Source organism: Vigna umbellata, chromosome 4, assembly GCF_029865625.1.
Source record: "Vigna umbellata cultivar VRB3 chromosome 4, Vumbellata_1.0, whole genome shotgun sequence".
Taxonomy (NCBI): domain Eukaryota; kingdom Viridiplantae; phylum Streptophyta; class Magnoliopsida; order Fabales; family Fabaceae; genus Vigna; species Vigna umbellata.
Window position 1 is genome coordinate 18,965,420 of NC_142168.1, and position 25,563 is coordinate 18,990,982.

At 37.6% G+C, this 25,563-nt stretch overlaps 2 protein-coding genes and 1 long non-coding RNA gene across 3 annotated transcripts; all 3 read left to right on the forward strand.

The window, feature by feature from the left end:
* The first annotated feature begins 2,186 nt into the window (after positions 1-2,186).
* Positions 2,187-15,501, forward strand: LOC148199456 (receptor-like protein EIX2). Its single transcript, XM_088112678.1, has 2 exons — positions 2,187-5,562; positions 15,458-15,501. Exons 1-2 carry the CDS (start codon positions 2,187-2,189, stop codon positions 15,499-15,501), a joined length of 3,420 nt encoding a protein of 1,139 aa, XP_087968804.1.
* Positions 15,502-17,178: 1,677 nt separating this feature from the next.
* Positions 17,179-19,817, forward strand: LOC148199457 (uncharacterized). Its single transcript, XR_015786261.1, has 2 exons — positions 17,179-17,658; positions 19,174-19,817. It is a non-coding gene; the product is annotated as an uncharacterized LOC148199457 (long non-coding RNA).
* Positions 19,818-22,885: 3,068 nt separating this feature from the next.
* LOC148199458 (uncharacterized) lies at positions 22,886-24,540 on the forward strand. Its single transcript, XM_088111501.1, has 6 exons — positions 22,886-23,446; positions 23,529-23,696; positions 23,775-23,879; positions 23,981-24,029; positions 24,110-24,205; positions 24,294-24,540. Exons 1-6 carry the CDS (start codon positions 23,244-23,246, stop codon positions 24,381-24,383), a joined length of 711 nt encoding a protein of 236 aa, XP_087967627.1. The 5' UTR covers positions 22,886-23,243; the 3' UTR covers positions 24,384-24,540.
* The last annotated feature ends 1,023 nt before the right edge of the window (positions 24,541-25,563 follow it).

Consider the following 25,563-nt stretch of genomic DNA (forward strand, 5'->3'; position numbering starts at 1 on the left):
AGTAGTAGATTACTCTTTATCCAAAAAAGGCACAAATTTAACCAATTTAGAACACACAATTTTTCTTTATCACTTTTCTATATAAATCTCGTCACACTTATCTCCTTGATCTAATATTCTCAAATTCATCTCCTTCATCCACATTAATATCTTTAACCAATTCAGCACATCCAATTTTTCTCTATCACTTTTCTATATAAACCTCTTCATACTCATCTAGTTCATCTCATCTTCTCACATTCATCTCCTTCAATCACCCTCATTTCCTTCGACCATCCTCATTTCCTTCATTCACATTCATATCTTTCATCCACATTCATTTCTTTCCTTCACGCTTATCTGATTCACTTATAACCGTCTTCTTCATACATACTTCTACCTCTCCATTTATCTCTTTCATTCATATTCATCTATACTCATCTCCTTCATTCATATTCATTCACACTCATCTCCTTACATTTCATTCTTTCTTTTGATTCAATTCATCATTTTTTTTATCTATTTCTTTTATTTTTAAATTTTGTTTTTATTATGGGAATGTAGACACTATACAGGAAACCATTTCTTTCAAATTATTGTCATCAGCATCAACACTAAATTAAATAAACTTCAAAATAAAAATGCATTAGCTTAGGCTCAGTCAGCATTAAACTATTTTAATTAAAAACTAATTTAAAATTTAGTATTGAATTAATGTTAGTTTATCCAGATTCGGTTTTAAAAAATCTGACGTTAATGAGTTAATATTCATTATTTAGAATTCCTTCATGTAACACAAATTTGACTAATTAGTAGTTTTAATTAGGTTTAATAGGTTCGGAGGTCCCTATATTTGTGAGTTCGTTTCAATTGGGTCCTCCAATTTTGAAAGTGATCAATTTGGTCCCTAATTTAACAAAATTGAGTCAATAATACCCTTTCTGTTAAATGCAATGGACGACATTAACTTTTTAAACATGTGGTATGTTGAAGCATCCTTCAAATAAAACTGTGCAACCTGCAAATAAAAGGATGTCTCAACATGCCACATGTTTAAAAAGTTAACGCCGTCCATTACATTTAACGGAAAGGGTATTATTGACTCAATTTTGTTAAATTAGGGACCAAATTGATCACTTTCAAAATTGGAGGACCCAATTGAAACGAACCCACAAATATAAGGACCTCCGAACCTATTAAACCTTTTAATTATTAACATCGACTTTTTACTAACACTAAATATTTATTTTTCTTACAATGATCACTTTTTTAATATCCTAAATACTTTTTCACGATAAAATCAGTTATGATTATCATTATAAAAATAGAAGAAACTGGAAAGAAAAACTAGAAACATTTACTTCCTAATATGTCATAACAATTATTTTTTTTGTATTTGCTTTCCGCAATCCACTATTTAAAGCATACCTTTCTTTACTGGTGGTTGAATAATTGAATGCGTACCATTAAAAACAGCTTAGCATGATATCTTAAAATATGAATAAAGAAAAGTGAAAGAAATATCTCGTGGGAAACAAAACAAAGGCAATTTATATTGACGTTTGTATAGACATGTACACATTGTAATTTAGACATTCACATATAAAGTCATCAACAAGTGTCACATGATAAAAAAAATTACACATTTCAACGTTTTGAGAGATGAAAATCAAGATAATTGTAGACTAATGGAAAAAGTAAGAATAGAATAGGGTAAATGAGAGTTTCCTACTTTGAGGATAGGTTTAAATATTAATTTTTCACCACTGAGAGAAGTGCTATGTCCCCAAACTCCACTTTACTTTGTGAAATACTATACATACCATGTGATAAGCATGATACATTTATATTCCTGTGAGACACCCAATGTATGTTAAATGAATAGAACAAAGATTACTGTCTGAATGAACCACGCGATACCATATTTAAGGAAAAAAATGTTGTGCAAAAGTATGTAATGTTTGAATGCAAAAGCAACATTGTGTTTCACATTATGAAATCTTCTTTAATATTTTTTAATTACTATTTTTAATGTCATGAATTCACTCTCTATACTTTTTTGTCTGGTTGTCTTCACCCTTAGCTATACAATCGTCAATGTAAATAATTTTGCATTTGCTTAACATCACCACAAGAAAAACTCAGATTATAATTCTCTCTTGCATTGGCGTTATCTTGTCTTCGGTTAAGATTTTCCTTTAGCTATAATGAGACATTACTTTCTGACAACATTATGTGCTCTTCTGCTTTTATTGCATGCAACAGAATTTGCTTTGGGATTCACAAGGTCAATCGTAAATCCTGAAGAAGCAAAGTGCAGAGAGAAGGAGAGACAAGCACTCCTCAACTTCAAACAAAGCCTCATTGATGACTATGGCATACTGTCTACATGGACTCATCATCAAAATAATACAGATTGCTGCATTTGGAAAGGCATTCAATGCAACCATCAAACTGGTAACGTACATCTACTTGATCTTCGTTCTCTGGATTCACAATATTTGAAAGGTGCAATCAATCTCACTTCATTGATTCACTTGCAATACATTCAACATCTAGACCTCAGCAATAATGATTTTTTGTGGACTCACATCCCAGAAGCCATTGGCTCTTTCACCAACTTACAATATCTCAACCTCTCATTTTCTGTATTTAGTGGGAGGATTCCTTTCCAACTTGGAAATCTTTCACTACTAAGGTATCTAGACCTTCGAACAAATAATCTTCAGGGACCAGTTCCTTTTCAGATTGGGAATCTTAGACAGTTACAATATCTTCATCTTGGAGGGAATTTTCTATCAGGAGAAATCCCATTTCAACTTGGGAATCTCAACCGGCTGCAATATCTTGATCTTGGAGAGAATTCTTTATCAGGAGAAATCCCATTTCAACTTAGGAATCTCAAGCGGCTACAATATCTTAATCTTGCAAGTAACACTCTTTCTGGAGCTATCCCTTTTCGGAATGGGAATCTTCCTCTCTTACAAACTCTTGGGCTAGGTGGTGATTTTTATATAGAAGCCGAGGATTCACAGTGGTTATCTAATCTCCATTCTTTAACAAGTCTTCACTTGAGCTCATTGCATAATCTCAACTCCTCGCGCCAGTGGCTACAAGCTATCAGTGACCTCATTCCAAACTTAGTAGAGTTGAGGCTTTTTGATTGTTCTCTTTCAGATACTAATATCCAATCTTTGTTTCGTTCTCATTCCAACTTTTCAACTTCTCTTACTGTCCTTGATTTGTCTTATAATGTGCTAACTTCCTCAACATTTCAACCGTTATTCAATTTTAGCCTTCATCTACAAGAGCTTTATCTCACAGATAATGACATTGCCTTGTCATCTTTTCTTTATCCAAATTTTCCATCTCTTAATATTCTTGATCTCTCTAGAAATAATCTAACAGCATCAGTATTTGGAGATAATTTTAATGTTGGCTCCAAACTACGGGAGCTTCGTTTGTATAATTGCAGTCTTACAGATAAAAGTTTTCCTATTTCCTCTGCTTCCACAATTAATTCTTCATCTTCTCTTGTCGTACTTGATCTCTCCTCAAATCTATTGAAATCATCTACTGTGTTTTACTGGATTCTGAATTGCACCACGAATCTTCAGATCCTTTCCCTTTCTGGCAACCTGTTAGAAGGTCCCATTCCAGATGGATTTGGAAACGTAATGAACTCTCTTGAAGGTTTCTATGCCTCCGGAAATAAACTACAAGGAAACATTCCATCTTTCTTTGGGAACATGTGCAGATTGCAGAGCTTATACCTCCCAAATAACAAGTTCAATGGGGAAATTTCTCATTTCTTTCAAAGTTCTTCATGGTGCAATAGACACGTATTTCAAAATTTGGATTTATCATATAACCAAATTACTGGCAAGATACCAAAAAGCATCATATTGTTATCTGAGTTGAAGGATTTAAACTTGGAGGGGAATTGTTTAGAGGGTGATGTCACTGAATCTCATCTTTCTAATTTTTCCAAATTAGAAACCTTATTCTTATCATTCAACACATTGTCTCTAAGATTTTCCTCTAGTTGGGTTCCTCCTTTTCAAGCAACAAGATTGAGATTAGCATCTTGCAAGCTAGGTCCGAGTTTTCCTGGTTGGCTCCAGACACAAAATTCCTTAAGGTGGTTAGATATATCTGATAATGAGCTTAATGATTCTGTACCAGCATGGTTTTGGAACAAATTGCAAAATTTGGGATGGTTAAACATGTCTCACAATAATCTCAATGGTGCAATTCCTGATATACCATTAAAGCTTCCTCATGGACCATCTATAATTCTGAATTCAAATCAATTTGAGGGAGCACTTCCACCATTTTTTCTACAAGCTTCAGGGCTGTTACTCTCTCAAAATACAATTTCTGATTTGCATTCTTTTTTGTGTAACCAAATCATTGCTCCGAATTTGGCAACTTTAGATTTATCAAACAATCACATAACGGCACAAATTCCTGATTGTTGGCAATCTTTACACCAATTACTATTTCTTGATTTGAGCGAGAATAAGTTGTCTGGGAATATTCCCATCTCCATGGGGAAACTTGCTAAATTAGAAGCGTTGGTTTTACGAAAGAATAATTTAACAGGTGAACTGCATTCCAGTTTGAAGAATTGCACTAATTTAATTATGCTGGATGTGAGTGAAAATAATTTGTCTGGTCGAATACCCTCATGGATCGGAGAAAGTATGCAGCAATTGAGAATCTTGAACATGCAAGGGAATCACTTCTCATTAAATTTTCCTATTCAACTTTGTTATTTAAGGCATATTCAATTGTTGAATCTCTCCAGGAATAAATTATCAAAAGCAATTCCAACCTGCTTAAAGAATTTTACAGCCATGTCTGAAAAGAGCATCAACATAACTGAAATTCAAAGCCTTATATATGGGTACAATATTACTTATAGGGAAATCTACGGTTCCTCCGTGTCTTTTGACTACAGGCTTGACATAACGTTGGTGTGGAAAGGTGTGGAACAAGTGTTCGGAGATCCCCAATTGATTCTTAAGAGTATGGATCTCTCAAGCAATAATTTCACAGGTGAAATACCAAAAGAAGTTGTGTATTTGTTTGGGATTGTTTCTTTAAATTTATCAAGAAACAATCTGAGTGGAGAAATTCCTTCTGAGATTGGAAATTTAAGTTCACTTGAATCTCTTGACTTGTCAAGAAATCATTTGCATGGGAGAATTCCTTCTTCTCTTTCTCAACTTGATTTCTTAGGAAAATTAGACTTGTCATACAACTATCTTTCTGGAAGAATTCCATTGGAAAGACATTTCCAGACCTTTGAAGCCTCTAGTTTTGAAGGAAATATTGATCTTTGTGGTGAACAACTCAACAAAAGTTGTCCTGGAGACTATTCAACCGCAAAACCAGAAGCAGCAACAGAAAAGGAGGGAGATGATTCTGATTTCTATGAAGCATTATACATGAGCATGGGCCTAGGATTCTTTGTAGGATTTTGGGGCTTGATAGGGTCAATTCTAATTTGGAAACCTTGGAGAATTGCTTACCTAAGGTTCTTGAACAGATTGATAGGGTATGTTTTAGTGAATATGCGTAAGTCTATCTCATTGTTATTGCCATAATTATAATGTAATGTGGGAGCAAAAAAAGAGTGGATGCTTTGCTGTTAACAAGTTTAATCTTGTTTTATAATTCACTAAGTTATGCAGATGAAATCATGCAAGACGTTTAACTCAGTTGTTTGATTTATAACTAAAGATCAGTTAGCTATGATGGAAAAGAAGGTTTTAAATCAACTGAAATGTGATTATGGTGATGTATGGTTTTTATCCTGTATTTCACTAGTACAGTAATAGAAATAGACACCGGTTAATTTTGTTTATAGGCATCGGTTCTACAACCGAGACATATACGAGCGAGGTAAAATAGGACAGGCTTTATGCCTCGGGTGATGAACCGAGATAAAACGAGACAAGATTATGCTTCGGTTATTAGATAACCGAGGCAGTAGCGTGTTTTTTTTTTTTCAAATTTAGGACTCGATTCATAGTGCTCTTCAGATCCAAAATCCATTGCGGTTGGTTATGTGGTGTAGTGGAAGCCATGTGCAAACCTTCAAGATTACCCAATATGCAACCAGAAAATCTCAACTCGAGATATTGGAAACTTGGAACCCGAGATATTTGTGCAACCAGAAAATTCCAACCCGAAACTACCCAAGATTTCCCAATTTCAGAAACCCAATTTCATAGAACCCCAATGCAAAAAGTAATAAAAATGGGGATGAGGATCTGGTGGTGATGATCCTGGTGGTGGTGACGATCCTGGTGGTGGTGATCCATGGCGGCCAACACTCCTCCTACTCGCAAAACGCACCTCCAACGCGTCCTTCCCCTTCGTTTGCTCCTGGTGGTGGTGACAATTCTTCCCCTTCGTTTGCTCCTCCAACGCGTCCTTCCTACCAAAAGATCTCCAAACCCATCATTAAAAAACCCACCTTTGATCATCCTCACCCTTAGCCACCGCCACCGTCACAGCCTCAGCCACCGCCACAGCCCCAACCCCCACCCTAGCCACAAGCACAACCTCATAACCCTCACAGCCCTCAGCCCTCAGCCTCCAAACCCAAACCCTCACAGCCCCCAGCCCCAGCCACCGTCACAGCCACTGCCACCGTTCTGGTCCAACCGCTTGCTCTCGCTCAACCGCCGCGGCGACGACGAATGGCTCACCGCTCTCGCTCAACCCGCGTCCTCAAAGGAGATTGGGCTGCCGCGGCCTCAAGGGACTATTCGCCGCCACTGCAGGACTCCTCGCCGGCACCTCTTCGTTGCTCGCCAACGCCACCGCTGCAGGACGCCTCGCCGGCACCTCTTCGCGCCTCCCCTCCGCTTTCGACGTCGGCCACCATCGCGCCCCCCCTCCGCTTTCGACACCGGCCACCATCGCGCTTCCCCTCCCCTTTCAACGCCGGCCACCATCGCGTCTCGTCCTCGCACCGTGGCTGTCAAGTGGGAGAGGAGAAGAGAGATCGCGCCCTGTTTCGATGCGAGTGAGATGAGGAAAGAACGAGAGGGGAGATGGGAGTGAGATGAGAGTGTCAGAGGAAAGTAGAGGAAAAAATGAAAAAGCGGGTCATGCGGTGTGACTGATTTGACCGGGTAATAGGCCTCGGTTCTACTTTAACCGCGTCAATAGGGAGGGGTTCAGACTTTTCAGTGACCAGCAGAGGTGTATAGGCTTCGGTTTCATTCCAAACGAAACAATAGGGAGGGGTTTAGGCACCGGTTTCGTAGCAAACCGAGGCAGTAGTTACGTTATAGGCACCGGTTTTGTGTTAACCGAAGCAATATGACTTTTGGACCTCGGGTTGGATGGGGACCGAGGTATATAACCTTGTACGCTTCGGTTTCTCAGTAACCGAAGCGTATATGGAGCGTCAGAATCCGCTTTTTCTACTAGTGTTTGATCCTAACTTGATGCTTTTAATTCTTAAGTATCCCATATATGGGAAAAAAATACCAAATTACTAACATGAAAGAAAAATTAGGAGGATTTTCTAAAAAAAATTAAGGAACTGGAAAAAGTTTTCCAACGAAGATTCGTAATATATATTGATCTATTCATCCTCGATTCAAAAATAAATGTCGATTTTTACTATAGAGATATTCATCATATCTTGTTTGTGAAATGTTGATTTTTACTATAGATACTGATATATTCATCCCAATTAAATGTATATTTCAAACTTGAATACACACTACTCAACTAAATCATTGACCATGATGATGAAATAAACATTTATACCAATGAAGATTATGCAAAATAAGATATAGGGTTAAATATCTTTTTTAGTTCATGAATATTGATTCGAAATTGAAATTTATTTTTATTCAAAATTTAATACATTTTTCTCTTTAAAATTTAAAAATGAATAAATATAATTTTTTTAACTCAATTATGTTTTTTTACATGTCTAATGCATTTCAAACTAATATTTGAGATCTTTATTTTATTTGATACATTCTCAGTTCAATATCAATTGAAAAATGCGTTTGACAAAAAAAAATTAATTTTCATAATGTGTTGCAAAAGTTATTCTTCAAATGAAACACGTTTCTTCATTTAATAATGATGTACCTTTTGACTTAAAATATGCTTGTAACTTGTAACTTTTGTTTTACGATTAATTCTTTTTATGTTATAGTATATTTAAAAAAATTTGAGTAAAAGATTTCAACTGAATCATTTTACACGTACCATTTGAAATTAAAAAAAAAAAATCAAGGTTAAGAAACGAATCATCATCACTCATTTTATCTCTACACTACAAAAATCAACAATTCATAAATAAAATTGAGTTAGACACAATTTTCTTACATAAAATGGAAATATAATATTTTTCATAACTACGTGTCCAGGTTCTTCACCATCACGGTTTGTAAGGTTTACAAAATTTATGAGTGTTAGGAGGCATAGAAATATGTTAGAATCTGATGATTTTATCTGTGTGCTTTATTTTCTGTTTTATTTTCATTTTTGGTTTTTAGTGTTTACAAATATTTTGTTATATAAGACCATGTATTCAAGGGTTACAATGTTAAGGTGAATAATATTTTCATTCTTTGGTCACTCTTTCTTTTAGTAGTAGCGTAGGTTTTCTAACATGGTATCAAGAGCCGGTCCTGCTTCCATGCACTAGTACAATGAAGGGAAATGACACCGGTTGATTTCGCTTATACGCATCGGTTATGCAACCGAGATATATCCAGACGAGGTAAAAAATATAACCTTTATGCCTCGGTTGTGAACCGAGTCAAAAAAATGTGTGCTTATGCCTCGGTTCACTTCACCCGAGGTAGTATGATGAGTGCTTATGCCTCGGTTTAAATCTAACCGAGGCAGTAAAGTGACTTTTTCTTTTTCGTCATCATCAACAGTTATACAAAAGTTACAGCAAAAAATCGAAATTCATGTATGAACATATATACATCTTGAAATCCATCAACCTTTCCACCCAAAGTCTTGTTTTGTCTATGCATTTTCTTGGCAGTTTCATGGCCTTCTCATGGCCTCCAAAATCAAACCATCTCAACCAAGGAACATCATCTCCCACTGTGAACACCCCGAAAAGACGCATGAACTCCTTCACAGCCTTCACACATCTCCCTGCCTTCTCATCATCCACGGTTCCTAAACTAAAATATCGCTTTCCCAAAACCATTTGAAGAACAACGTTGAATATCAAATGAGAAAACAATTGATGGAACCCTGAACTTCTAACTCCACCAAGGCATAGCCACAATCGAAATCAGAGAACCCAGAGAATCAATCAAACAAAAAACACAATCGAAATCAGAGAATCGCAATCCGCCACGAACGCTTTCGTCTCCTGGTCGGCCTCGGCCACGGCGTCAACCGCCGTTGCGACGGCAAGCCTCGTTCCAGACGAAGCCTCCCTCTCGGCAACACGATCTGGAGCGGCTTGGCGACAGCGATCTCGAGCGGTGGAGGCAGGCAGCAACGACGGAGGGCTCGCCGATCTGGAGCGGCTTGACGACGGCGATCTGGAGCGGTGGATCTAGAGAGGCGGAGGCAGCGGCGGCGGACGCAGCAACGACGGAGGGCTCGCCGATCTGGAACGGCTTGGCGATGGCGATCTGGAGCTGTGGATCTAGAGCGGCGGAGGCAACAGCGGAGGCAACGGCGGAGGCAGCGGCGGAGGACGTACAGCGGCGGAGGAACGAGGGGAGTGAGAGCACGAGGGGAGTGAGAGCACGAGCGGAGTGAGTAGGAAGAAGAGAAGAAGAATGGGAGACCAGACAGAGAGAAGAAGTGAAAATGAAATGTGAGAACCGAGACCACGGACAGAGAGAAGAAGTGAAAATGAAGAGTCAACGTGAGAACCGAGTTAGGTGGCAAGAGTTGTATGCCTCGGTTCGTCTAAAACCGAGTTAGTAGTGCGCATTAGGCATCGGTTGCTGGGCAAACCGAGTTAGTAGCTCTTGTCAGACCCAACAGTTGTCAGCGGAGCAGGTTTGGACATAGTTTTATGCCTCGGTTTTATGTAGAACCGAGTTAGTAGCATGCTTTAGGCACCGGTTATAGGACAACCGAAGCATATATTTAAGCTATTATTACAACTCTGCCACCGCACTATTATACGCTTCGGGTTCGCTTAAACCGAAGCGTATACTGCGCTTTCTTATCCCATTTTTTTACTAGTGATGAGACCTCCACACTGGTTCTCTTTTTCTATTCCATTTCGAAAAGAACTCACTGATACTATTTTTTTCCTCTCACAACGATAAATCAAACCTGCGATCAAAGCCCATTGCCTACAACGCTTTCTGGTTAATCCTTAGATTCTATCCCAATTTATTTCTGTTTTGCATCGTGATTCAAGAATTCAAAATCCTGAATATATTACTTGGCAGACCTAGGATCAGCTTTCTCCTTTATTGGCTTCAATCCTCTTTATCGGCGTCCTTCTTAGCTCGTATCATTGTATTTCAAGTTTGAGAGAAGATACATCATTAGTGCAAAAAAAGTTTTTTATACCTATTTAAAAAGGCTTTTTATATCTGTTTTTTAGTAAGTACAGAAATAAGGGGATATAGAAAGTTTCTGTTTTTACACCTATTCTAGAACCCGTGTAAAAAGGTTCAGTTTTTTACATCATTTTTATATATAACACGTATAAAAGTTGATATTCATACCTACCATTTCAAGAGCAAGTATTAAAAAATGCCAAAAAACTCATTTTTTATATCTAATGTTTCCACACCAGGTATAAAAGAATCTCAATTTCATACCTAACATTATTATAACCGATATAAAGAAATAATGTTTTTTAAAACTTGTTGTACTTTAAAAGATATAAAAGTGACATTTTGTTTTAGAATATTTGATTTGTATTTGCCTATTTATATCCGAAAACATAAAATTGTTTCAATAATGAGAAAAATAATCAATATTGTTTCTATTATTAGCACATCAAAATAGTCCCTCAATATAATATTTACCTAACAAAGTCCCTAAATACATTTACATAATATAATTACACATAAAATACTTCCTCAACTCAAAATGTAATATTGAAACGTCTAATCATCTAGAAACGGTTATACATAGAAATTGAAATTTACATTGTTTGTAATCCAACTTAAAAAATTCACAATTACATTGTCTATAATTCAATAACTTGTCTTTCTAACAATTAATCACTTTGAGAATTTGATAGGCAATTTATCACTTAGACTCAACTTCTTAAAGCGTGAATCATATTTTTCTAGTAGATCAAGCTCAAATGCAACCATGTTAATAGCTCGAACCAGTCTCTTATCACCCACTTTTCCAATGGATATTGCCCCGGTTGTCTGTAACCTGAGACATATAATATAAATTTTAAATTATTTAAAATGGTTTATGCACCGGTTTTGCTTATAATCGAGGTAGTAGCCCTTAGGTTAAACTAGTTACTATTCTTCTTTAAATCTCGCACTCTCACGATTTCTCTCATTTGTGCTTCTGCCTTGCGATTTTTCTCCTCTGTGCCTTGCGATTTCTGCCATTTCTCTTCACCGCAAATGACCCAACGTTGGAGCAAGGATGATCTACATCTTGAGCGGAAGCAACGACCTCATGGCGACGGTGTGGAGATGGCGCGACAGGCGGCGTTTGTGGTGGCTCGCAGCGGCACTCGTGGTGGCTCGTGGCGACACGATTGGTCGTTCTTCTTCTTCTCTCTTCTCTTTCTGGTTCTATTTTGGTTGCAGGGAGGACGATGCAAAATTGACGGCTGGGAGGCGGAGGCGCGGCGGGACACAACGATGGCACATGGATTGAAACGCGTTTTGGAGTTTTGTTGGGATTGAGAAAGTTAGGGTTTTGAGTTTGGGGAATTTCGTTTTGAGTTTGGACTGGATTGGCAGTGGCGAGAAGAATTTGGGCTAGTTGGACACACACCCTTAACCGATGGCGAGGTTCCACTCTATTGGGGTGGCGTCAGCGTAGGAGACGGTGGCGTGGTAGAGCTTTCTTGGGTCGCAGGAAACGGGTATGGGGAAATCTTGGGTCTGGGTGGTGCAAATGTTTGAGGTGTAGGGTGTAGGGGTGTAGGAGGAAGAGAGTTATGGGTTGAAGATAGAGTTAATGTTTTGGTTGTTCTTGCAGTAGAGCCCAGAGATCAGTGGCAGGGTTGGGAATCAAGTTGGCAGAATGAAGGGAACCGCTTGGAAAGAGAAGATGAGCTGATTGTGCAAATCATAAATGTAATGGCTGGCTATTGGTCAGAAGAACTACGACTCAATCCACAGTAGCAGAGGTTGCTCCAAACCACTAAAAGAGTCTGCCATGGCCTCCGTAATTATCAAATCAGCAAGGTCAGTAACCAAAGTTGGAAATCATTTTGTATATTTGAATAATCTTATGCTTAGATTAGGTTCGAGACCCTGAATTTTCCTCCATCTGTAATCATTGTCAAGCACATGAGAGTTGGAGCGACAAGAGGATAACTTGTAATCATTAGATTAGTACAAGTTCTTGCTTCTAGCTATCACAAATTGATTTATGAATGTTGTGTAGATCTTTTTGTAAGTGTAATTGAAACTAAAAGTTGTAATCTACAAGCATACCTCTCTCTGCCAAAAGGAACGGCTTCTGTTGTTGGCCTCATAACAATGATGACTTATCACTACAATGTGCTAGTAAGTTCAAAGTTGTTTTTTCTGGTAGATATGTTTTGCTAGAAAGAAGGTGGAAACTATCATATTGGAAACTTAATCAAAATCTTGTTCTCATTATTTGCCATTGCATCCCTTGTTATGTTATAATCTTTCAATTTCTTTTTCCATAACGATGTTGTCATTCATGTATTTTTTCATGCTCACTTTTGGATTTGCATTGGTCTTTATATTTATTGGAACATATTAATATTTGTGTAAGTTGTGTTTCTTTGTCTAGTTACACCTTTTTTCTTGCTCCCTTCCTCATGGTATGTTACTAAAATTAGAGTTTAAATCAGTTTATAAAATTAGTTACTAAAATATTAGTTACTTTTCTATTATTAGATTTTAAATCAGTGACAATTTTAGAATCTAATAACAGAAAGTAATGAAAATTTTGATAGTTAATGTTAAATATCAATTTAGATTCTAATTCATAAATTAGTTATAATTTTTTTATTAATAATAGAAACTATATATTTTAGATACTAATAATTTTTAGTTTACAAAATAGTATTTAAGTTAGATATAATGACTTGTTCTTTTTTATTTCTAAATTAGTTAATATTTAATTATTTTATTATAGTGTATCATTTCAAATTGTAAATATAATTTGTATTAGTATCATCATTAAAAAAAACTAAAATAATAACAAAATCCGAATATGATATATATAATATTGAAAAATGACATAGAATTTGTTTAGCTTGGATTATATTTAATTGTGGTATTCGATTTTTTTAGTTAATTAAATATTTAGTCTTAAAGTTAAATATATTTAATATATACAAAATTTTAAACTTAATAAATTATTGAACATTTCAAAGAATTTGTAGCATGATTTGTGAGTTGTCATTTTCAGGACTCAAATTTGACAGGAAGAGAGTGACAGTGAAATGGAGAGCAATGATGCACTAGGAGCTCGAAAATTTGTAAAACAAAAGCGGGAAAAAGTTCAGCGTAGTGTCTCTAAAGATCAGTCTCATTCAATTGATGCTTGTGATGGTTGCCTCTCTTTACTGAAGAAGAGATGCTTAGATGGTAAAATAGTCATTGTGGTACCACTTCCTCTGTTCTTTCCTCATCTAGAGAACCATTTTTGGTTTGCCTTTCTACAAATTGCCTTTGTTCCACCTAGGTGACAAACATTACTGTGATTTTAAATTTTGCAACCAGAAAATAGTATTTGGGAATTGTATTTGGAGGTTAGTATTTTCTCTCCTTTCATCTTTTTAATATCAACTGATTTCGGTTGTGTGATAATTGTATTTATGTGCTTCATGATATAGATGATCCTATCAGAAAAAAAGGCAATCACTTGGAGCAAAGAGAGAAGTTAGGATTGACTTGTACCACTAAAGGCCAATCGAAGTCACGGGTAGCACCTTCTGAGTCAACAAATGCGCTTGAAAAAGTTGAAGTCATTTGAAGTGCTGAGCATGACAAAGCTTCAGTTTCTTAGTGCTTTGAAATGTGATTAATATCTGAATATGTGTTCTTGTAGTATTGTTCTGCTTCTGCTTGCCTTAATATTTGAAGCCAACCATTTTATTTAAAAAAACTGACAGTTTTGCAGCTATTTCAGCACATAAACCATCTTATTCTATAATCAATATTAGTTCAAATATTTTTATAAGGTGGCATGTTACTAGCAACTTTGCAGCATGATATCTGAACAAAAAAAACTATTTTACTACCTTGGTTCTACTCCAAACCGAGGCATAAGACCTCTTCTACTGCATCGGTTCACGAGCAACCGAGGCCAAAAGTTTGGCGAAAAAAAAGTAATAAAAGGAACACCCTCTTCTGCCTCGATTGCTCTTGTATCGAGGTAAAATCATACACCTTTTTGCCTCGGTTCTGAACCAAGGAAAAAAGTGGTAGACTTTTTGTCTCGCCTATATATACCTCGGTTGAAGAACCGGTGCGGATAAACAAAAATAACCGTTGTCGTTTCCCTTCACTGCACTAGTGACTTGCCGACATCTTAACAAGTTTTTGGCGCCGTTGCCGGGGACTCGTGGTTTAAACTATACTTTTGTGTGATTCTTAACCGATTAGACTTTATCTTTAATTTTATCTCTTTATCTTTTTATCTTTTTGTTCTTTTTTTATTTTTATCTTTTTATCTTTTTTTTATCTCTTTATCTTTTTATCTTTTTTTTAATATTTTTTATCTTTTTATCTTTTTGTTTTTTTATTTTGTTATCTTTTTATCTTTTTATCTTTAATTTTATTTTTTTGTGCTAATTGGGTGCTCTAGTGTTTTGTTCTCTAGTGTATGCAGGGTACAATTCGGACTAGATGCACAAAAGTTTCTGAACCTCTTCTTGTAGGTTTGGACGTGAGTAGAAGAGAAAGAAGGAACAGGACGTCCAGAGAACTTTTCCCTTCTTCTAAGACTCTTTTACAGCCATCACCTCAAGGATCTGACCAGGAGACAGAAAATATGGCTGAATAGCATAATGGTAGACGTACCCTGGCAGATTATGCAACAATCATTGGCCCTCATCATTTTAATAGCATTGCAAGGCCGATGGTTAATGTTGCAAATATGGAGATGAACCCTTCTTTGATTCAATTGGTGAAGAGCGACCAATTCAATGGATTGTCACATGAAAATCCATATGAGCATCTGACCACATTCAATGAGATATGCAATACTGTGAAGATCAATGGTGTGTCAGATGAAGCTATTAGACTGAGCTTATTTCCTTTCTCTTTGTGAGGCAATGCTAAGATGTGGTTGAACTCTTTTCCAGAAAACAGTTTACTGAGTGGGAAGCTGTGGTTGCAAAGTTTCTGAACAAATATTTCCCATAATCAAAGGTAAACAAAGGAAAACATAAAAGTTCTTCTTTCAGACAGGGCATGGATGAAACATTAGGTCAAGCGTGGGGCATATTTAAAGGGTTGTTGAGAAAGACGCCCACTCATGGTTTTGATGATCCTACAGTAGTCATTCTATTCCTTGGAGGTCTAAGCTCACAAACTAAATTGATGCTAGATGTCTCAACTGGAGGTAATATCAAGTGCAAGACTCTAGAGGAAGCTTATGATTTGATTGAAAATATGGCTACTAATGATAATGAGATGCATAGTGAAAGGACTCAATTTCAACAAAAAGGAGTTCTACAATTACAATCTCAAGATGCTCTATTGATACAAAATAAGATTATGACTCAACAATTGGAGGCTCTGATGAAGAAAATCTCTCAATTGCCAAAGGAGTTGTAGAATGTTTCCCAAGTTCAACAGCAACTTTGTGAGTTGTGTGGTGGATATCATATCAATGGTCAATCTGTTATGCCAAAAATTACCCAAGAAGAAGTCAATTTTATGGGTCAAGGTAACCAATTTTGTCTAGGTAATTACAACCAAGGGTGGAAACCTCATCAAAGTATGGGTCAAGGGCAAGCCGGGCAATTCAATAGGCCACAACAACAACAATGGCAACAACAACCTTTACTATATGAAAGAAAAAGGGGAGTTGATTGAAGAAAAAGAAGAAAGTGAGAGAAAAAGTGAGGTTGAGAGGAAGGATAAGAATAAAGAAAAGGGAGAAAGAAAATAAGAAGAAGAGGGAGAGAGAAAAGAGAGAAACATTGAGAAAGTTCTTCCTTACCCTAAAGAGTTTACTAGAAAGGAAAAAGAGAGACAATTAGGGTGTTTTAAGGAGATGTTCAAGAAATTAGGGATTACCATTCCATTGACTGAAGCATTACATCAAATCCCTACATATGCAAGATTGTTGAAGAAGTCCCTCAAAAAGAAGAAATATTTAGATGAGGGAACCATTGAAGTACAGGAAAATTGCAATGTGATTTTGCAGAAGACACTCCCTCCTAAAGTCAAAGATCCGGGAAGCCTTACTATTCCTTGCACTATTGGGAATTATGATATAGGAAAAGCTCTAATTGATTTAGGGGCTAGCATAAATTTGATGTCCTTATCTGTGCTAAAGAAGATTGGTGATCTTGAGGTTAAACCTACAAAAATGGTGTTGCAAATGGCAGATAGATCTACCAAGAATCCCTATGATATAGTGGAAGATGTTGTGGTCCAAGTTAACAAACTTAAATTCCCAGTGGATTTTGTAGTGATGGAGATAGGGGAAGATTTGAAGATTCCTATCATTCTTGGAAGGTCATTCATGAAGACAGCTAAGGTTGTCACCAATGTAGATGATGGAGTTCTAATGCTTAAAGACCAAGATGAAGAGGTGACTTTTAATGTCTTTGATGATGAGCAGCCGATTCAAGAGAAGAAGACTAGTCCAAAAGTTACAGATAAAAATTTGTCAAAGACTAGTGTATCTAAGCAAGCTGCTGACTCAGTCAAGGGAGGTAAGAATTGTTTTTTGTCACAGGTAAAGGAAGAGGAGATAGAGATTAAAGAAAAACTAGTTCACCAACACCCTGTTGTGAAAAGTGATGAACCCAAACCTGGCACACCAGTGAAATTCAAGAACATGTTATGGGTTGTCAAGACTATTAAGGCAAATGGAGTTTTTGAGATAGAGGCTCCTTACTCTAGGAGAGTCAAGTTGGTGACAAGAAAATTACTGAGATTTTGTTGGTATCATGAAGGAAGGAGGAACTCCAACATTAAAGATCCAAATTGAGCATGATGGTGTCAAGCTAGTGACGTTAAAGAAGCGATTTCTCGGAGACAACCCAGTTTCTAATTTTTTCTTTTTAATTGATTATTTGTGTGGTTTGGATTTGATTTTGCTTTGCAGATGATGGCATCTACTGATGGATGCCGATGAAGATGAGAAAGATCAACATTTACTGATGGATGATAAGAAAGATTAGACATCTACTGATGGATGTTACTGATGGCATCTACAGATGGATGCCGATGAAGATGAGAAAGATCAACATCTACTGATCGATGCTTATGAGAATGATTCGCATCTACTGATGGATACTGGAAGATTCAGATGAAAGCATCTACTGATGTATCGTGCTGGATCAGGATTTTTATATTTTTGCTTTATTTTTATGCGTATTTGAATTTTTGTTTATTTTGTTTTTATTTTCGCTTATGTACTTGGTTTAATGAATTGTGCTGCAATGGTTTGGTATGATGTGATAAACTATTGTTTGTGATGAGTAATATTCTTGTGTTTGCTCTATTGTTCTATGATGCATGTTGAGTTAATGATTGGTGAGGCTTTTAAGCATAGATGGTGGTTGCTCATAGTTTTGTTAAAAACAGATGCATGATTTCAATTGTGATTAATATGTTGGGCAGGATGTTTATCAAATTGTGGAACTTGAGTTAACTTGTGAGAGATTGGGCTCCAGAGTTTTGATTGATTGAATACTATTGTTTTGGAAGCATGATTGATTTTGCCTAAGTTTCTATGATTGAAGCACTTGCTTGCTTGTTACACATGATCAAGGTCATTTTTTCTTATCCCTTAGAGCCAATGCCAATAGGTGAACCCAACAAAGAACAATGTTTCTCTTTATCCCTTTGAACCTTGAGCCTAAAGTTGAAAGTGGAAAAACCCTTTTTGAAATCCTTACCTTGAGTTAACTAGAGTATGTTTTTGTGGTAATGGAGAATAGTTCAAGTTTGGGGTTGTGAGAAACCGGAAAGAACTTTGTGAAATTCATGAAAGAGCATTGAGGAAAAGCAAAAGTAAAAGAAGAAAGAAAAGGTTAAGCTCAATTAAAGGAAAGTCGGGAATAAATTGAAGATTGGTTTCTCACATAAAAGAAGAAAGAGAGATTATTATTAATGTGAATAAATGAATTTTGCACTCTCTTACTCAAGGACTTTGTTGTCTACAAAAACCATTTTTTTTTCTTAGCCCGACCTCAATACGAGACTTAAAAAATTCCTTGTGATGATAACTTGCTTGTGAGTGTGTTTAATATATGGTTAAATGAAAGGCAAAGTTGATTCATGTGACATTGTGATGGTAGAGTGTAAGAGTGTCACCGCATTATACACCTTTGAGTTGAGTGAAACACTTTTGAGTGCTTGAGTGAAACATTGTTTTTGGTGAGGAATAGTTTCATGCACTTTATGATAACATTCTTGCTTGGTTGTTGATTATTTATGAGGTTTGCATCTGTTGTGTATGTCTTGATTATGTGAGCACCATAATTGAAGCTTGACTGGCTAAAGCATCATTATATCTTAACTAATCTTTTTATGATGAGCAGACATGAGTGATTTACTTGTCTTAGAGAAAAATGCTTTTTGGTGTGCTAGATCATTGTACTATGATTATTTTGTTTAAGCCAAGTTATAGTTTGCTTCAGGAGAAGCAAAGTTTCAAGTTTGGGGTTGTGATAACGGTTGAAAATACTGTTATCTGTGATGCAATTTTGATACCAAATCAACCCTTTTTGGACTTAGAAGCTTGCTTGAACTCATGTTTTTAGTTTACTTTTGTGAATAAGAGAGTTGGGGTTATTATACTTGAAATTTTTATCACTAAATTCTCTTGATTTTGTAGGAAATTGGAATGATTTGAAAGAGGAGAATCAAGACCGAACGGTTCAAGAAGATAGACCGATCGGTTCAAGAAGATAGACTGATCGGTTGAAGAAGATAGACAGAATGGTGTGATAGAGGAGAATGCAGACCGATCGGTGAAATGAGAAGACCGAACGGTTTAATAGAATGCAGATCGAAAAATGTGAGAAAGGAGACAATTGTCGAACGATTTGAGAGAAAGGTTGACAAACCGAACGGTATGAGAAAGGAGAGGCCGAACGATCAATAGTGTGAGGCCGAACGACTAACAAAGTAAACCCGATCGATCCATGACACTTGCGCCAGCAACGTTGGCCCATGGCCCAATTCATCCCTATTTAAGGCTTTGCTCGACCTAGAGAGGACATCTTTTGAAAGAATTGACACAAATTCAAATTTCTTCAACTCTCTAGAGGCAGAAGTGGATGAAGAAGCTCTCCTGTTCAGTTTTTAGGGTTTTTGTATCTCTTTCATTCAATTATTCATCTAGTTTCTTCATGATGATGGGGAACTAAACCTTATTTGTTGTTGGGGGATGATGTAACCTTGTGAACTCTCATGTATTTGAATTGATTCCAATATTTTTATGCTTGTTTCATTAATTGTTAGGGTTATTCTTCTTTTCTCAATGCTTGTTATGTTTAACTCATTCATGGCATGATTATTTGTTTTCCTGATATGGACACATACGGGGAAACCTAGATCTGGAGAATTGCTCCTAAAAGCAGTATTGTCTAGACATAGGAATATGAGTATGGGTTATCTTAAGCTTCTAAGTGTAATGCAGAATTAATTATTAGGGATGCAAGACATTGTGAACTAGTAATTAAGGATAAGCTTTCTTTGTAGAGACATCGGGTTTTAATTAATTTAGAAAGTGATATTAACATTAATGAAGAAGATGAATTCATATATATGCATGAGAGGAAACTCGGTGAAATCTAAACCCCAATAACATATTCATCTCATATTTTCAATATCATTCATTCATCTTTGTGTTTTTTCTTCAATTGATCAAAAAGTGCATTCATATTTACTTTATTGTTTTTGCATTCAAAACCCTAAATTTTTCTTCAAAAGTCTCAATTAGTTAAGTAATCACATGACTGTTTAGTGTCGTGAGTCATTTGGGAACGATACTTGGTCTTACCATTTTATTATTACTTAATACGATTCGGTACACTTGCCGACATCTTAACAATTACATGAAGGAGAGCATCTCTATTTATAGGCTAAGGTGTCTCAAAATGGGCTGAAACTTTAACCTAAAAGAGCCACATTGGCTTGGAGAGCAAGGAGAAATCCTCTCCAATAGGAGGAAGACAAGTGGCAAAAATCCTCTCAAATTAGAGAGTGACAAGTGGCCACTACCCTTGGAAAAAATCTCCATTCCTAGAGTGACACATGGCCACTAACTAGGAGGAAAACTCTCCAATGGGAAGCTTCCACATGTCTAGGACGAAATTCTTCTCCCTTCTTCTCCAAGCTTAGCCAAAATGTTGACTCCTTGGTCAACAACCCATTTTAGATGTCCAAGCATAGTCAACTTTGGGCCTTGGGCCTTTGTTGACTTGTTTGGTTAAAATCCTATTCTACTTGGCCTAAAATACAAGGCCCAATTGAAATCCAACACTACTAGACCCATAATACAAGGCCTAAATAAAATCTAGACTACTTGGCCCAAAATACAAATCGCAAATAAAATCTAGACTACTTTGCCCAAAATATGCCAGCAATTATTCTTCCCTACTAAATCTTCATGATGACTTAAGATGGCCCAAGAGAAAGAGTATAGGCACATCTTCCATAGATGCCTCCAACTCTTAATGAATGTGCTAGGTCATGGCAAAGAGTATGCACTAGTGCAGAAAGGGGTTTTAACGTCTCCCAATAGACGTCCGTCCACAAAAGCCCCAACGTATATAATTGACCGGTGGCATATTAGTAAATAAGTGGAACTGTAGACGTCTGTCCTGGGGCTAGCCGGACGTCTATAATGTTATGAACGTTCGTCCTTGGCGACGGACGTTTATAGGCTGAACAAAGTGAACACGTGTCAGCCCTTTGGACGTCCGTCCTTGGTCGAGACGGACGTTTATAATGTTCTGGACGTCCGTCCTGGGTGACGGACGTTTAATAGGCTGAACTAGTAAACACCTATCAGCTCTTTGAACGTCCGTCCTTGCCGGAGACGGACGTTTAAACTTGAGTGAACGTCCGTCCTAAGTGACGGACGTTTATTAAGCTGAACAGTGAAAATCCATGTGCAGGCTTTGAACGTCCGTCCCTGGCCGAGACGGACGTTTATACTTGAGTGAACGTCCGTCCTAAGTGACAGACGTTTATTAGGCTGACAGTGAAAATCCATGTGCAGGCTTTGAACGTCCGTCCCTGGCCGAGACGGACGTTTATACTTGAGTGAACGTCCGTCCTAAGTGACGGACGTTTATTAGGCTGACAGTGAAAATCCATGTGCAGGCTTTGAACGTCCATCCCTGGCCGAGACGGACGTTTATACTTGAGTGAACGTCCGTCCTAAGTGACGGACGTTTATTTGGCTGAACAGTGAAAATCCATGTGCAGGCTTTGAACGTCCGTCCCTGGCCGAGACGGACGTTTATACTTGAGTGAACGTTCGTCCTAAGTGACGGACGTTTATTAGGCTGACAGTGAAAATCCATGTGCAGCCTTTGAACGTCCGTCCCTGGCCGAGACGGACGTTTATACTTGAGTGAACGTCCGTCCTAAGTGACGGACGTTTATTTGGCTGACAGTGAAAATCCATTTGCAGGCTTTGAACGTCCGTCCCTGGCCGAGCCGGACGTTTATACTATAGCGAACGTCCGTCCTCGGAGACGGACGTTAAAAGGCTGAACGTTTATAGCTGAACGTTTTCAAGTACCCATTGCAGCCCTTAGACGTCCGTCTCAGGGGGACGGACGTCTACGAGGCTGAACGTTTCAATTTCCCAAGTAGGGACCTTACACGTCCGTTTTGGGAGGGCTCGGACGTTTAAGGTACTGACAGGGTGGTTGGATATTTAATTCTCTTCAGGCCCTCAACGTCAGTCCTAAGAGGGCTCGGACGTCTATAATATTATAGACGTCCGAGCCCGTATAACGGACGTTTAATGTACTGACAGGGTGGTTGGATATTTAATTCTCTTCAGGTCTAGAGACGTCCCATATGCGGGGGCAGACGTTTATACTATTATAGACGTCCGGGCCCTCTGAGGACGGACGTTGAGGGCCTGCCATGGGGAGTTGAAACGTTCAGTTTGTTCAATATAATAGACGTCAGCCCCCCAAAACGGACGTTTATCATATTACAGACGTCGACGCAACCAAGGACTGACGTTTAAACCCACCCGCGAATATCATTTTTAAATCCTCAAAGACGTCACATTAGTGACGAACCCGACGTCTATACTATTATAGACGTCCGTCCACAAGCTCGCCGGACGTCTAAGAGTATAATATCGTGCTCCCGCGAACCAGTGACCAGTTAACGTTTGGAAACGCACTGTTCATCGTCTTCCTCCGCAAAACGCTGCTGCGCCATTGATTTCCAGGTGAGTTTTCTCGTTTTTGGACCGTTTAAATTCATTTTCAATCCGATTACATTGCTCTGTGATGAAATACCTTTGATTTGAACCGATTAAAAATCGTTTTCGGTCCGTTTTTTTGCAGACTCTTGCGTGTTCTTGGAGGCTTCTTTGACTGTTTTTGGACTGCGTTTTAGGCCGTTCACTCCTCCGTTTTCATCCTTTTCATTTCGAATCTACTTTTCAGGTTAGCTTGTTGGTTGAAATTTTTTTGTATGCATGTAATTAACTTTGTGGGGGAGGCCATAGGATCATTTATTGCATGGCCTAGAGCATTGATCATGTCCCACATCGCTACTCCACAGGTATAATGTCTTTTAAAATAGTATTTCTATGTTTATTCTTCATATAATTGTTGACAAAGCTTTGACGTAAATTCTTATCTTCAGTTCACACGTCCTCAGAAGCAGCCAATTCATGATACAGTCATACATGAAGATGATGAGATGGCTGAAGCGGAGGATGATCCTCTATCAAAGTTAGTGACAAAATTACCCAGATTAAAGAAAGCATCATTAGAACTCTACTGGGATTTGAGGGTATTTGGTCTTCCCCCACATGTGCCAGTTTATATCACATTTTCTGATGCATTGGAGGTGATTGGGGGAGACAGGATGTTGAATATTTCCATCATTCAGCTGTGGTGCATGTAAGTTACTCAATTTGGTCTTTCATATTACTTTTATTTACATTGTTATATAGTTTCTAACAACTTAACTTTGTTGTTTTAGGTACATGGACACAATCGTTGTAGACCAAGGTCGGTCTTCCATGTACGGATTTGTTGAACCTCAGACCATTCAACCGTCTGGTAACACACTTCAAAACAGACAAGATTATTTGCAAACATGGATGGATGAGTCAAAAAGAGACGTATACCTTGTGCCATACATTGACGGGTAGGTGTTGTTATATGTGGTCAGTTTATTATTATAGTTTCGTTAATTAGTTGAATAACTATTTGTCCTTCGTGATAGGTCGCACTGGCAGCTGATGGTAATCCTTCCCAAACAATGTAAAATTATATTTTTTTGTTCGTTGCACAGGAGGATGAAAACTGAGTTGAGAACCATGCTTCAAGGGTAAGTGTTTCTCCAAAAATGACTTTGAATTTGATGTTCACCTTCAACTTTTATGATAAAATAGTCATATTAATTATACTTTGTGTTTTCAATCTGTACAGAGTTATTGGTAAATCTCGTGGTCAACTGGTTCAAGTTTTGTATCCAAAGGTTGTAAGTCATTTAACGTTTCCTTTTCATTTATGTTATTGAATGATCTAAATTCTTAACTATTTAGTTTGTTATTTTAGTGTAACCACCAGGTAGATTCATGGGAATGTGGCTTCTATGTGATGTGTTGGATTAAGACCATCATTCGAGCAGTCATTACAGATGACTGGAATGAGGTAATGATGTATACCTTCAATACATTACAAATCATATTCATCTACAACTATATATGAAACAATAATGAATCTTTGTTGAATTTTGCAGCGCTTCAAGACTACATCGCCTATTACAGAAGACACAATTAAACAGATAAGGCAGGAGTGGACCGCTTATCTTCTGCAAAGATGGAGTTAGGAATAGTTATATTTCTTGTTGAACATTGTTTAGTTTTTTAGTTTAAGTTTTATGTTGATAGTTTGGTAGTGGATTGAACTCCACATTAAGTAGAACTTTGTTTATATAAAACGCATTTTTATATTATTGCAAAATTGTTCTGGGACATTTTTCTGCTTTTCAGGTGTGGTTTTATTGAAAAAATAAACTAATTTTTTAAAAAAAAACGCCCAGTAGACGTCCGTTAGTGCACAGTCGGACGTCTACAAACGTCTGTCAGTGCACACACGGACGTCCACCCCCCAGCTCCTACCTAAAACATTTCAGCAAGGTAGACGTCAGGGGGGAGGAGGCGGACGTATATATAGACGTCCGTCCAGACACAACGGACGTTTATGTAAACGTCCCTCCTGACACAACGGACGTTCATGTCGACGTCCGTCATGACACAACGGACGTTCATGTAGACGTCCGTGCTGACACAACGGACGTTCATGTCGACGTCCGTCATTACACAACGGACGTTCATGTAGACGTCCGTGCTGACACAACGGACGTTTACAGAGACGTCCGTCCTGCCACAACGGACGTCTGAGCGACGTCACCCACATAAACGTCGGGCGTACGGCGGACGTCAAAAGGCCAAAATATCGGACGTTAAAACCCCTTTCTGCACTAGTGATGCCATCATCCTCTCCCTCTTGAAAAGGATTTGCCCTGAAATCTTCAACATGGGCTAAAGGAAACTTCCTTTTCTTCATAATCTTCAATTCTTCCTTATTTTTCCACCAAGGTCAAATACCCATTTTATAACACAAGTTAGAACAAGTGTTATAATATTGAGTATGTGAAGGATATAGCTCCCAATAAGGATACACCTTAAATCAAATGAATGATTAAGGTATTGGAAAGTAGGAGCCTTTTTCTTGAAAATTTTATTTCCCACACAAGGATGCGTTGGGTCTTTTCTTGTCATGTTTATAGAGGAAGATGGCAAGGAGATCTTTACACTTTTACACAAGTTTTTGACCCTTAACATCATAATTTTCTTGTTGAGGCATTCTTAAGACTTGTGCATCACGCTTTGACACTTATAACAAAAGGTGTCTTTTATTTTCTTTTTACCTTCTTTTTGTATTTCATTTTCTATTTTCTTTCTCATTTGTGCTTGATCCTCTTCCACTTGAGAAGGTATAAGAGG